The sequence below is a fragment of the Stylophora pistillata genome, chromosome 6 (assembly GCF_964205215.1).
Source record: "Stylophora pistillata chromosome 6, jaStyPist1.2, whole genome shotgun sequence".
NCBI lineage: Eukaryota > Metazoa > Cnidaria > Anthozoa > Scleractinia > Pocilloporidae > Stylophora > Stylophora pistillata.
Window position 1 is genome coordinate 27,798,714 of NC_142524.1, and position 14,011 is coordinate 27,812,724.

Genomic DNA, 14,011 nt, shown 5'->3' on the forward strand with positions numbered 1-14,011 from the left:
AAAAATTTGGTCGGGCTAGTAAAAAACCACGTTTAATAGCCCGCCGGCTAGTAGAAAAATTGAAAGAAATTACATATAATTAGTTTACTTGAAGTTCACAGTTGATTAAAAAGTTTAAATTGTAATGATAATACCAATAAAGAAGGCATAACCCTTTCATCTTCTGGCGTCCTTTTATGTCTTGCGTGTCGATCGCAAACATCGCTAAATCCCAGACTCTACGCTTAATGGTCAATGTCTTCCCCAGTCTTCTCCCTATCAACGCTTCGCACTTGAAGCCATTGCACCATTCTTCATCATTTTAAAAGACCAATAAGTTTAGAGGAAGATTTGCGTGTTTGGGAATGAAGGAAACCTCGAGGGAAATTGATCCGGGCTACCAAGTTGTGTAACAGGCCAGCAAATTTTAGAAATCACTTGCCCGGTGGCTAGTAATGCAGGCAGACTGGTGTCGAACCCTGTAAAATGCTTTCAATGGTGGCAGTTTCAAACTCACAGAACAGAATTTCGATTTACTCACGATACAGCGAGTACAATACTTTACTTGCGCTCTGTATTTGCTTATCATACATGACTAAAATTATAATAGTGAATACCTGCTAAAAGAAATATTACTTTTTTTCCTTTTTTAGCTTAACAGCTCATATACGAAGCTTCTTCCTCCAGCAGTGACTTCATCACCTGTTTCAGTCAAAGCTATCATTCTCAGCTTCTATGTACTTATGAACTGTACGTGCCTCTAATCATGATATTGGATATTCCCGCGTCTACAATAAACTAAGCACACGAATAATACTGTAATCCAGTGACAACTAGAAAAATGCTCGAGAGAGGTTCCTCGTGAAGTAGTTGATCAGATAAAAATGTCACTAACAACAAACTAAATTATCGTGAGAAATGGGTCTATTAACAAGATGGCCCATCTGACGCTCTTGCTTAGCAGAAACACATAAAATTAAAGTCTTAATGGCAAGGTGCCAGAGTCACTTTAACTGCCCTCTTCAGTTTTGAATGCACTAAGATCCCTAACACACTCCAGGAGATTCTCTACCGAGGGCCTGTCTGTTGAGACCTTGCTGCGATGGATTAGCACAAGTTTACCATTTTTATCAAAAACAAAGTCTCCACCCATCTGGGTGGGGTCATCTTCCTCAAACATGGCCACAAGTTTCCTATTGGCGCGCTTCTGCTCTGCATAGTAAATAAGGGCAGAGATGCTCCAAACTTTAGCCACAGAGCGTTTCAGACCAAGTGCATTGTACAGCTGACGTTCTGGGTCAACAAACATCCTGAACTCACACTTTGTGTCTTGAAGCCATTTTTTTGCTCCTTTCTGAAAATTGGTAGATGACAATTAGTATTTTTCAGGGGAGAGGAGGCAATCACAGTGCAAGCTGTGGAAGGGAGACACGTGCTGCTGCACGTCTTCTCACTTGTGACTCCACCCTTGCATACTCCTTGAGCACTCCTTGCGCTCTCCTGACACTTGCAATTGCTCAGGACATGAATGACACAAAAAAAAAATGACGTGAAATCTAGAGGCTAATATTGGCAGTTGTTACGAGGATCGAATTATTTTTACTGAATCTGTCACGCAATCCCAGACTTTTCTAGAATTATCTATAACCTGTAATATTCCAGAAACTTCTTTCATGTGACTCAGCAGTTTCCAAAAATAGTACAACTTGTAATACGCTATAAATAGTAATAGAACATTCTAGATAACTAAAGTAAATGTATAACAGCTGGCTTGTGAGAAGTACAAAAGAGATTTGCCCGAGGGCTTACCCTCGTGGCTTGCTGACTGAACTTGTGGAAGCTATGATGTGACGAGGCTATGACCTTTTGACCTTGCGATATCCGGAGAGAAGAAAGAGATGAAGAAGACGATAGTCGAGAGAGGAAGAAGATAGAGAATACAGAGTTTACTATGGAGTCCTCCGGAAGAATTTGTGTACAAGGAAAGAATGCGATAAATCAAGAAAGCCAAGCGCTGTGGTCTTCAGTCGGCGGATGTTGGAATGGGAAGTTGATCAAGACGACGTACACTTACACGGCATGAAGGATTGTAAGCCTGCTTTATGAACTGCTTAACTTAAGCTTTAACCTAAGTCAATTAGACAATGTAAAACTAATCAAATAATAGTTAAAATGGGTAACTGCTTGTTGTTACATTTTTGTTGCGTGCCATATATCGTACTCGGGAGTCTATTTTCATATATGCTTTGTTATCGGACATTTGTTGGTCATTCGTGCACGTAACACAGTGAAGACACCACAGATTTGTCAGTGCTCCCGACATGAAAACAAAACAAAATTTTTTTCCCTTTTACTTGTGTCTGTTTTTATATCATAGACAAAAATTCACGATGGCAATAACTGCACCTTAATACCTATGACTGGTACGAGTTCTAAAAATTTTTTGAAAACAATTTTTGCATCTAATCTGTTTGCAGAGATTCCTTTTGTAGCCCATTCCTATGAATTTGGTGTTACATGAAAACAATGACCCTGGTAAAGTTGCCTTGATGATGGTTCAATTTTCCTGGTGCCTTGCTGTAGTGTTTAGACATTTCGTTACTGTTATATAGAGTTATCGGTGTGCTAAAAATCATGGTACTGTAACATGGCGTGCTCGCTAGTGTAGATTAAATAAAACGTTGAGTTTATCTGCACTTATCTGGGTATTAACAGGCCATCATTACATTTGGCGACGAGGATAATTTTCCAAGTGCTCAAAGATTGAATTCGTGACATAATTTTATCGAGAAGGAAATCATGCCCGCGACTGGAACACCCGAAGAACAAGAAAGCAACTCAAGCGCACCATCGTCCACCAACTCAGGCGGGGTGAGTGCAAAACAGATCCTGGAAGTCCGTGGCCTTCCTTGCTTTGACCCCAAGGGAGAGCCGAATTCGTTGTCTGACAAGTGAAAACCTTGGAGACGAAGTTTAAGTCTATTTAACTCCCAAGAAACAGTCTAAACGGAGTATAGTCTTTAAAAACTGTTCACTTATCCGGAACATAAACAATCCTAAGAGTGCACTGTCTCTCAAAATTGTTCACTTATCCAACATAAAGTCCTTAAACTTAGCTGGCATCCGTACAGTTCGAGACGGTCTACTCTTTGGCTCAGTCGTGGATGGTTAGTTCTTGCCCTTCCTTTGTCTGAACAGTGTAAGGATTGGGATCAAAATTAGCAGCTAACTTTCCAGATTGCTTGGTGTTCTTGTGAAGAACCTTGTCTCCAGGTGTAATTGGGTTGTCGATAGCATGCCTTTGTTTGTCACGATACATTTTACCTGCACGCTTTTGATTCCAGTAACGATCTCTCGTGCTCTCATCAAGAACACTTTTGTTTGGACGCAATTCTGGAAGCGTTGTCTTCAACTCTCTTCCAAACATGAGGAATGCTGGGGTTGCCCCTGTGCTACAGTGAGGGGTGGTTCTACAGGCCAACAAGAATTTATCCAATTCATCTTTCCATTTCTTCCCTTCTACTTCAGCTACCCTGAGTGATTTTAGCAAAGTTCTGTTCTGGCGCTCAACTTCGCCATTAGCTTGAGGCCAAAGGGGTGGAGATTTCCGGTGCTGGATGCCATGTGTAGCCAGGAAGTTTTCAAATTCCTCTGACACAAACTGCGGTGCATTGTCAGACTTGAGGCTGAAGGGTTATCCATACCGTGTAAAGATTGGCGTTAACGCTTCTATCATCTTCCGCGAAGTCGTTGAATGCATAACTACTTCAAAGAAACGGCTTCAGTAGTCAACCACTAAAAGCAAGTTCTCTCCAAAAGGAAGAGGACCGAAGACATCAATTGCTACATCTTGCCATGGCCCAGAGGGAGGTTCTATCCGCTGCATAGGTTCAGGTGCACAAAATTCTCTAACTACTTGACATCCATGACAACTCTTGCAGACTTGTGCAGCATCGTGGTCTATTTTGGACCACCAAACTTTGGTTCGCAACCGATTTTTCACCTTCACAATTCCTTGATGGTCTTCATGTGCTAAGCGCAGTACAGTACTTCACTTCGGAGGCGTTGGGGAATTATAATCCTTGTTCCGCGCATCACTAGTTTTCCTAGCACACAAAGTTCATTCTTCACACTCAAGTAGTGAGGCATTTTACACTGTGGCCAATCACCCCTTTGTATGTAGTGCCTAACACTACACAGTTCAGGATCGTTCTCTGATTCTCTTTCTACTTCCTTTGCAGTCATAGCTACTGGTGTACTTTCTTGTGCAAGTACTCTAACGAAGTCGGCTTTCTCACCACTGCAATCTGCAATCTGCAATCTGCAATCTTTCTGATTCACAGAATTTAATCTTGAGAGAGCATCTGCGATGTTTGTCTTACCAGGGCGATAGACAACTTTGAATTTGTAACCCTGTAGGCGAAGGACCCATCGTTCTATTCGTGCAGACGGCTTTGAAGACTTGTTGTAAATGCACTGCAAAGGCTTATGGTCAGTCTCCAACTCAAACTCTCGACCAAAAACATACAGCTTGAATCTCTCACAGGCCCATACTAAGGCAAGGCCTTCTTTCTCCGTATGGGAATATCTCCTCTCCACATTAGTAAGATTTCTTTATGCATAGGAAATTACTCTACACAGGCCAACTTGTGGCTAAGTGAGGACAGCTCCTATGCCTGTGGGACCAGCATCAGCAACAATGCGTGCCCTGCATTCGTTCTTGAAGTAAGCAAGTGTTTCTGCCTGGGTTAGCAAATCTTTCAGTTTCTGGAAGGATTTCTGCTGAGCATGCATCGTTGGTCTTTTCTCGTCAGCATTCTGAGCGGTTCGGCAACTTGGGAAAAATCTGGCAAGAACTTGGCACAACACCGTGACAGTACAAGGCCTAAGAAAGATCTGACCTCTGAGATACTCTGTGGAGACTTAGCGTTTTGAACTGCAGACATTCTCTTCACTAGGAGCGATTCCTTTACTGCTCAAATCACGTCCAAAGAATGTTAATTTTGGAAGTCTAAACTGACACTTCTTCTCATTTAGAGTCAATCCACGTTCTCTAAGACGGCACAGAACAGCTAGCAGATTCTCATCATGCTCCTTGATTCCACATCCATGGATGATCAGGTCGTCAAAATTATTTGCAACTCCTTTACAGCCAATCAATATATCTTTGACGATTTTCTGGTATTTCTCAGGAGCTGAGGTAATTCCGAACATTCACCTCTTGTATTGAAAAAGACCTCGGTGTGTAATGAAGGTTGTAATACGACGTGATTCAGTTTCAAGTTCCACCTGGTGGAAGCCCCACTTTAAATCTAATATTTACTGAACACTGTTGACCCATTTAAGTCATGTAGAACCAACCTCTTCAATAGTGGGAATAGGGTGCCTTTCTCTTTCGATTGCCTCGTTGGCTCTTCTCATATACACACAGACTCGTATGTCTCCATCAGGTTTTGGTACTACCACCAGAGGTGAGACCCGCTCTGTTGGACCACTAGGCACTTCCTCGATGATGTCTTCTTTAAGCAATTCGTCTAGTTTCTTGTCAACTTTGTCTCTTAAACCAAAGGGTAACCTTCTGACAGGCTGTGCAACAGGCTTAACATCTTTGTTCACATGCAAATTAAGCTGAAAATTTTTCAATTTACCCACTCCAGAAAAAACATCAGCATATAAAGTTCTTAACAATGTCCACAGAAGTTCCTTCACTTGTGATTGAGCGTGCTTGTGATGAGTTCAGAGGTCCAACTCTCAACACATTCAGCTTCTCAGCTGTATCCCTTCCCAGCAGAGCTTTACCACGACCTTCAACAACAGTAAACTCATCCACACACTTTTCTCCAGACTCTTCACAATGAATTTCACTTTCAAAAGTTCCAACAATCTCGATTGGTTTGGTTTGGCCAGAAGAAAACAGCTTCTTTTCACACTTTTGGGATTTGCACTTCATTCCTTTCTGTTTAAGATTCTCCCACGTAGCAATGTTACATGTTGCCCCTGAGTCAATAAGGACATTCTTTAACTGCACACCTCCAACAGACAAATCAATGACACCACTCGAGCCATGACAACTCTTCGTAACCAACACAAAAACATAGTTACCTTCTTCTTCTTTCTCTTCTGAGACTTTATTAGCTCCTTCTGAACGGTCTCTTCCACTAGGTTTCTTGGTTGACTTTGTCTTGCAACAAGCTGCAAAGTGACCACCTTTACCACATTTATTACAAGTCTTGTCTAATGCTGGACAGCTCATGTCCTGTGCAAGATGACCAGTTCCACCACACCGGTAGCATTTCCTTTCTTTTCCAGGTTTCTGTCCTGTTGTCCCCTTTTTCTTTGCTTGTCGATCATTCGGAGACAGTTTGTTCACCTGCTCAGGTCTTTCCATAGACTGCATTTGAGTGTTAACAGCTTCATAGACTCTTGCAGTTTCTCGCAGCACAGTCAAGGTTGCTTCACTTGATTTCTCGAGAAATTTTTGATGAAGTTTTGGATCTCTGCATTTTTCGATGATCTGATCACAGATGGCTTCATCCATGCTTGGAAACTCACAGGATATAGCCTTCTGGCGTAGACGGCACACAAATTGATCGATAGTTTCCTCTTCAATCTGTTGCATTTGGCGGAAAACATATTGCTCAAATGGAATATTAACTTTTGGTGTAAAATAGTTATCCAGGACTGCAATGCAATCGTTAAATGAAATATCTTGATCTTCATACACCAAAGTGCAATAAATTTCTTGTAACTCAATACCTCCTGAATGGAACAGCAACGCTACTTTCTGCCCTTCATTGGTTACTCCTTTCGAGGCCACATATATGAAATATGATTTGTATTTATTATCAAAACAAAAAAAGAGATAAAAAACCCAGACTTGGAAAAAACCCCAGCCAAAATACAACCCAATCCACTTAGTGGGCTGATTATTACAGATAACTGCAGAACTAAGAAGATACTAACTCAAGATTTCCATGTACTCACCACATTTCCAAAGCTAATGATTACAACTTCTCCATTCAGGGCCTCAAATTTTGTCTTTTGTGACTCAACTTGGGCCACATGGTCACGTCATGGCAGTCATGCAAAGTGGCGCAAAAGTATAAAAATTGTAGATGTGGATGTTAGCAAATCTTGAATGGAGACTTTCCTAACAATAGGAAGAAAAGTAATGCAATCATTTTCACCTAGCTTAATAAGGTCAGCAAACATATCAAAAAAGTTTGTTTTTCTAACATATCCAGAATGTACTACACTGTTGGACTAAAATAGCAATTTCAGAATTTATTAAAACTCAAATGTACCTATTTTAATTAATAAACATATCAAAATATAGTTACTCTACCATGCTGCCCTTACTTTAATAATTCCACTTAAAATCAGTTACAAATTTTGCACACCCCTCTAAATAAGACCTTTGAATGAGGAGACTGATTAGGTATTTATAAATACTGGCCAACCTTTACACTTGTGGATAGAAAACTCTGACACTGGCGACTCACGTGTGCCAATCAATTTCTCACATCCACCTGAGAAATTTAAGCCATCACAGCATAGCTGACCCATCTTTTTAATTGTTTAGCATTTAATGAACTTGAGCCAATTGATAAAAGAGAAAAAAAGTCAAAACCCATAATCCTTAATCAGTTGGAACCTTAAATTTGGTGGAGGGCATATAAGCACTTTACATGTTTGTGTCAAATCTTTAGGACATGTTATAAATATTTGGAACATCTTCAGAAAATGTTTGATGCCTATGGAAAATTTTGCAGGTCTTCTATGAAAATGCTGGTGGTCTGCCAAGTACACAATGAAAATATTTATATTACAACAGGCATACATCATATCAATTTGATTATTTTACCAACCTTTCTGTTTGTACATCAATAACTTTCAGATCACAAGGTCCATGTGAGCCTTCTATTAAATCTTTTGTGTTGTCTTTACATAAAGGATTCATCTTTGCATCTGTTTCTTCTAGGAAAGAGTTCCATTCATCCTCTGCTTGAAAGAGGTCCTCAGCTGCAACTTGAATAGATTGATCATGACAGACCTTGGCAACTTCTTCATCTATATCTCTCCTTGACATAACATTCAGTGTTTGGAATGCATTAAAGTAATGCCCAATCATGGTCCCCATTTTACGCACTTTGTCTGAAACAAACTCCTCTATGCATTCTTCAGCATTTTGCCGAGCTTCAGCTAAAATGGTTGTCAGAACCTTTTGTAACTGATTTAGCTGCTCTAGTAATGTTTTCTGTACATATTCCTGAAAAAGAAAACTCGGATAAAAATGCTGTTTTGGTCAGGTCCTGTGTCCCCCCTCTTTTCCCCCTTCCTAACCCTCTCAACAGGTGCTGTCTTGCCAGTGGCAGATCCAGGGAGAGGGTCTAGGAGGACACTTACAACTTTGAGACAGGATCGTATATCACTTTTTAACTGGCTGATTTTTTTAATGAATCCAAGTAAATGGTAAGCGGCCAAGGAATTATATAACGTGCAACGGCGACTGGTGGGAGGGGGTGTGTGGGGTGTGGGAGAGAAGTAATTTGCCTCAAAAGAGTCCAACAGTCCTTTCTGAACCAAAGTTTGGACCCCCCCAATAAAAAATTCCTGGATCTGCCTCTGCTTGCCATGCAGTCTGAAGAGCTATATGCACCATAAAAAGTGAAGAAATGATCCTGGTAGGTGCAGCCACAACTACAGAAATCACAACAAAGAAAATGATTTTTATATGGATGAGGATTAGAGAGCCGGGATCTCTATGGTCTGAGCCTGCAGGTATATCCATTCCTGGACAGATAATTAACATCTGCATGAAGGCTAACCAATATTTAACTCGAGAAACGATCCTCACTGTTGACCTTCAAATAAATAGTTGATGTGGTAAAGAAGCCTGAAAAACCAAAGCTTTGAAAAGAAAACCCATGCCTGAGCTAAGAAGGCACACGTTGGAGAGATGCACGTTCAAATGGGGTCTTCATTGCCTCAAAAAATCTGATCACATTCAAATGAAATAAATCAAATTTTGACCTGTAGGTGATGCAGAAGTAGTTATATGTTCCTGGCAGGTGAACTCCAATCAAATGCAGAAAACTGTCTGGCGGAGGGGGGGGGTTGGGTTTGAATCCTGTCGACGTCTTAAAATTTTCAGAATCTCTAATTTTTACTCGCAGCTCACCTCGATATTATTTATTTTCTAAAAATAACAGTCCACCGTCTCTCAAATCACAGACCAGAAACCTTCCCCTTCCCTATCCATGGTTTTCTAGTTAGCTCCTCCATCACATTCCCTCGCTCGAGACCCCTTGAATTCCGCGGAACACCTCAGATTACCCAGCCTTCTAGTAAACTACGAACCTGGTCTTTCTCCTCAGTTTTCTCAAGTCTCGCTTTCTTTTTCTTAGGTTCCTCTGTATCAGACATATCTCAGTTTTACTCCATCCCCCAGCGACAAAATATTCGATAGCTTCAAAACTTCTCCAAATATCCCGGAACGACTAGTTTATCATATGATTGTCACATGAAGGGACCAGAGTGGGGACTAGCTGGTAAATAAAGTCCTCCTGCGCCTTAGAATGGTCAGCGTTAACGCATGAAAAACAATTATGGCGGCGGTTGCTTTTGGAGAGACCGGTAGCTGACTTATTTCTGTGATCAAGAACACGCTGGCAATGAATCCTTGGTGGCGTTGGCGCCTTTTTGCAGATAAATATAATAACCATCTTCTTTATTCTATGATCGCAATGATGTCTTGTGTTCAAGCTGCCCTGGTTTACAAGTGGTACAAAGGAGAGAGAATAAAACGTAAGTGCATGATCGCATGCTTTCACCGGCAAACTTTGATATCCTCTCTCTTAGTCATCCCGACTAGAGGCTTATGAAAAAATTTGTTGGTCTATTTATAATAGCGTAAGATAATATCAAGGAAATCTTTCCAAATGGTGAAAGGCTATACTTGTAAATACTGTGGGTGCGTTTATTGCACTGCCCATGTTCCTCAAGCAGGGGGGGGAGAAGGGTGGCACCGCTTATTGGTATCGACCTGGGGCGGATCCAGGGGTGTTTCGGTGGAGCCCCCAAAATTTTCCCTCGGAACGCTAGAAATCATGTTTCTGAAGACCTAATTTTCAAAATCTCGGACCCCTCAGTAGGGGAAAAATTCTCCGAACCCCCCTTGACTAAATCCTGGATCGGCCCCTGTGGACGGATATATTCTGCCAAAAAAGCTTATTTTAGGATTTTACCGTGATACTAAAAAAACTGAACAACAAAAATAGTTGTAGAGTGTTACTGTCTGTCATGGAAAATAACAATAGGGCAAAAGAAAACTAAACTGGCAAATTATAATTATAGCTTTGGTTACAATGAATATATGAAGTTCATATATTTTGAACTGCGGTTGTAGATACATATGATGCACAATTGTTAGCTCAATTGTTACAATTGTTACAATTGCTCACAATTGTTAGCTCAATTGGTAGAGCGCCGCACTAGTATCGCAGAGGTCAGTGGTTCAAATCCTGTACAGGCCTGATTTTCGCTATTGCATAAATAGCGCTCTCTACTGCGAGGATCGTGCATCATACGTAATTATAGCTTTGTTTGTGGTTTTAAGGTTTTTCCTGTTCTTTCCTTCCCTGGTCCGAGTCTAGAAATGATCTGTCAAAGTCAAATCAAAATTTTTAGATTTTTCTGAATTTTTTAATGGTTAGGGTCTCCAGTATCACTTGTAAGTGTCTTGATGAATTTATACCGAGAAAAAACTCTGTTGCTTACCGGCTGTGAGCTTTTCCATTAGTTTTCGTGGTTGCTAGTAGGGGGGCTTGCTGTTTCCTTGATTTGAAGAGATTTTATGTTATTACTATAATTTTGCATCCTAAGAATCTATTTTACTTTATTTTTCGTTACAGCAACCGAGGAAGAGTTGTATAAGAAGGGACCTGCAATACTAAAACTTGAGGAATACCTTAGAGCAATGGCAAAGAGTCCTGTAAGTTTATGACTTCAATAGAGAATGGTATTGTTTTTGCTATACTTCCCCCTTCCTTTGTCATTGTCAATGTGCCGATTGGTTTGAAGTTTCAACATCCTCCCCCCCCCCCCCCACCCACACAACCCATTAACATTTGACCCTTGCCTGGTTAGGGTGGGGAATTTGAACCATAAGTGTCAAGTCTTTCCAGTGCAATGCACATGTTTTAAATGGAGGAGTTTAAAAGTAAACAGTCTGCTTTTGTGAACCTATGACCTAGAGAGAAAATTTTCCAGTGGTAAAATGATGCTTGCATGTGGAAAACCTAACAGCAGTGCCAAAAACTAATACATGAAATTGCTAAATTCTACAACATTCGTTGATTGCACAAATAATTTTTCAATATTTGTTGGAGCATTTGAATACAATTTTGACCTGGGTAGGCAGAAATTTGAATGGGTTTGCATGGGAAGGGGGGGGGGGTGTTGAAGCATTGAATTGATTGATACATAAAAGTGATAAAAATTGGTTAATTATATGATCTTTTTTTGTAAAAGTGCCTTAAGAGCAACCAAAGGTGAATGTGATAATTGTAAGCCAAAGTTGTACCAAGTGAATTGGTCTACCTAGCTGTTCATGAATTGTGATCACTTATATTCCTGGGTGAAGAGGGGCTTTTTGGTTGAAAGAAGAACTCCCTTGAGTTTGACTCAGAAATCAATGATGTTCATATGCTACTAGCCAGTTAATTTTTTTTTTCATCTTGAATTTAATCAGCTTTTCAAAATAAAAAGAAGAGATCCTTTCAAAGAAGATGAGGACCAGTAGCTCTAAAGACAACAATAAAGAAAAAGATCTTTGGCAATCTGTTTGCACTAATAATGGGAAGTCAAAGCAGTTATTATGGAGTGGATTGAAAAAAAAAACAGCTTGGAACTCTCTTGTGACTCTAATAGTTGTGGACTTCCATGGACTTCTTGGATTCTGCAGCACAAGATCTTGTGACGCCTGCACTATGAACATGTTCAGCAATTCAGGAATTTCAGGATGGGTTTTTTGGACATAACTGAAATGACACTCCAAGTGTAATATTCTTTTTTATAACAGGTTCTTATTGATTATCAGCTGCTCAGAACATTCTACAGTCGAACCTTGATTATCCAGATTCGTTGGGACTAGATGAAGTAGTCCAGATAATCTAAGGTTCGGATAATAGAGAATATGAATATTAATGGGGAACAAAAACTGATTGAATTAAGAAAGCAACGTTTAATTGTGAAAGAAACAAAAAAAAAAACCCTTTAAAAGTGTGTATTGACAATTAAAATAAATGAAAATGTTTTTACACTAGCCTGAAATGTTGAAGAAAGTCAGTTTGTAAGTCAGAAAAACATTCTGTATGCATTGAGAGTTCCATCATTCTTCAAAGCTTCATAACCTAGATAGCGCCAACTTTGTTCTGTCTTTCCATTCGTATGAACACTTTTTAAAACGTTCAAGAACAGAGTTCAAAACAATTTTGTTATTTTCATAACAAAATTGGAACCACAGAAAAAGTCTAGATAATCTAGAATTCTGGATGATTGAGGTCCAGATAATCAAGGTTTGACTGTATCTATTATAAAATAGGTAAATAAGTAAATAAATAAAAAATTTGGCTTAAAAATATGTTTGCTCTCTAAACAAATTTCTTGTAGTGTTCTGGCGAAACCTATGGCATGCTGTCTGTTGAAATTAATTTGAACTATTGCACTCAAGGGCACACCTGGCTGGTGACTGGTTAAAGGAATAAAAGTATCTTATCAGGAAATTTCACGCAACTTTACCCCAGAAGAATGCAGCAAACACCAAAGTGTTCGTGCTATAAGCAGTAGATGGGATTCTAATCTATTTTCCTTCAGTAAGATATCAGTTCAAGAGACTCTTCTAAGCTTAAAGAACTTAAATCCTATCAAAACCGTTGGTTTAGACATGATCCCACAAAACGTTTTGAAAATAGCGGCAGAGGAGCTGGCAGGCCCACTTCCTGAAATTTTTAATCAATGCATTCTGGAGAAGTATTGGCCGAGTCCATGGAAGAAGGGCGAGTGGATCCCAGTGTTCAAAAAAGAGGATCAGCTGGAGAAGAGTAATTATAGACCTATTGCTATTCTGACAGTGGTCAACAAGGTATTTGAACAGCTTTTGAGTAAACAAATATCAAAATTCTTGGAACCGATTTTTGATCCCTTTATGTAGGCCTATTGTAAGCTGTACAGCTGTGAGACAACTCTGGTTCGGCTAGTTGAAGACTGGAAACAAGCTACTGACATAGGAAAAACCGTAGGTGTATTATCGACAGATATGAGTTAAGCCTTCGACACAATGCATCCAACTCTATTGTTGGTTAAATTGCAGGCACACCGCTTCTCTAAAGAATCGCTAACATTAATGCGTTCCTTTTTTACGGACCGTAAAGGAAGGGCCAAACTAGGAGCTGCGATCAGCGACTGGAAGCCAATTAGTATGGGCTGCCTGTGTCTCAGGGTTCCAATTTTGGAGCGTTATTATGGAATATTTACCAAAACGATCTCGTTTACCTCGGGACCGTTCAGTTAGTCTTTCAATGTATGCTGACGACCACCAACTCTATTATGCGCATAGTAACAAGTGTCCTTATGGAAAGGATCAAGTATGAAGGGGAACAAATGTCGGCATGGTACAAATAAAACCATTTGGTTGGCAACTTAAACAAATATCAAGCCATGATTATCGGAAGTAAACATAAGCCATCTCAGTTGACGTGAGACATAAATGGCTATCTCATTAACATCACTGAGGGACTTAAATTATTAGGTGTCACTGTAGACAAGGATCTGCATTTCTCAGAACATATTTCAACTATCTGTGAAAAAGCAAGTAGGCTGATTGGTGTTTTAATGAGGCTCAGGAAACTGATCCCTACCGAAGCCAAGCTTCAGATACTACAAGACAGCGATTTTACCCCAGCTTACATACTGCAGCCTAGTCTGGCATTTTTGTAAGGCGTCGGATAGAAAGAAACTGGAACGCGTGAAC

At 40.1% G+C, this 14,011-nt stretch overlaps 2 protein-coding genes across 2 annotated transcripts; one reads left to right on the forward strand and one right to left on the reverse strand.

Moving 5' to 3' along the window:
* Positions 1–505: 505 nt before the first annotated feature.
* On the reverse strand, positions 506–9,540 carry LOC111334952 (uncharacterized). Its single transcript, XM_022940762.2, has 4 exons — positions 9,340–9,540; positions 7,848–8,248; positions 6,964–7,129; positions 506–1,333 (listed from the first exon to the last, which is right to left on the reverse strand). The coding sequence occupies exons 1-3, from the start codon at positions 9,403–9,405 to the stop codon at positions 7,060–7,062; spliced, it is 537 nt and encodes a 178-aa protein (XP_022796497.2). The 5' UTR covers positions 9,406–9,540; the 3' UTR covers positions 506–1,333; positions 6,964–7,059.
* Positions 9,541–9,566: 26 nt separating this feature from the next.
* LOC148729232 (uncharacterized) lies at positions 9,567–12,622 on the forward strand. The gene is made up of 3 exons (XM_088763287.1): positions 9,567–9,786; positions 10,893–10,972; positions 11,732–12,622. Exons 1-3 carry the CDS (start codon positions 9,654–9,656, stop codon positions 11,780–11,782), a joined length of 264 nt encoding a protein of 87 aa, XP_088619413.1. The 5' UTR covers positions 9,567–9,653; the 3' UTR covers positions 11,783–12,622.
* The last annotated feature ends 1,389 nt before the right edge of the window (positions 12,623–14,011 follow it).

Coding starts and splice junctions, on each gene's coding strand:
- LOC111334952 (XM_022940762.2), bottom strand. CDS start 9,405: ATGTCTGATACAGAGGAACCTAAGAAAAAGAAAGCGAGACTTGAGAAA. Junction 8,249..9,339: donor AAACTGAGGAGAAAGACCAG/GTTCGTAGTTTA, acceptor TTTCTTTTTCAG/GAATATGTACAGAAAACATT. Junction 7,130..7,847: donor ATTGATGTACAAACAGAAAG/GTTGGTAAAATA, acceptor TCCTATTGTTAG/GAAAGTCTCCATTCAAGATT.
- LOC148729232 (XM_088763287.1), top strand. CDS start 9,654: ATGAATCCTTGGTGGCGTTGGCGCCTTTTTGCAGATAAATATAATAAC. Junction 9,787..10,892: donor CAAAGGAGAGAGAATAAAAC/GTAAGTGCATGA, acceptor TTTTCGTTACAG/CAACCGAGGAAGAGTTGTAT. Junction 10,973..11,731: donor GAGCAATGGCAAAGAGTCCT/GTAAGTTTATGA, acceptor GAATTTAATCAG/CTTTTCAAAATAAAAAGAAG.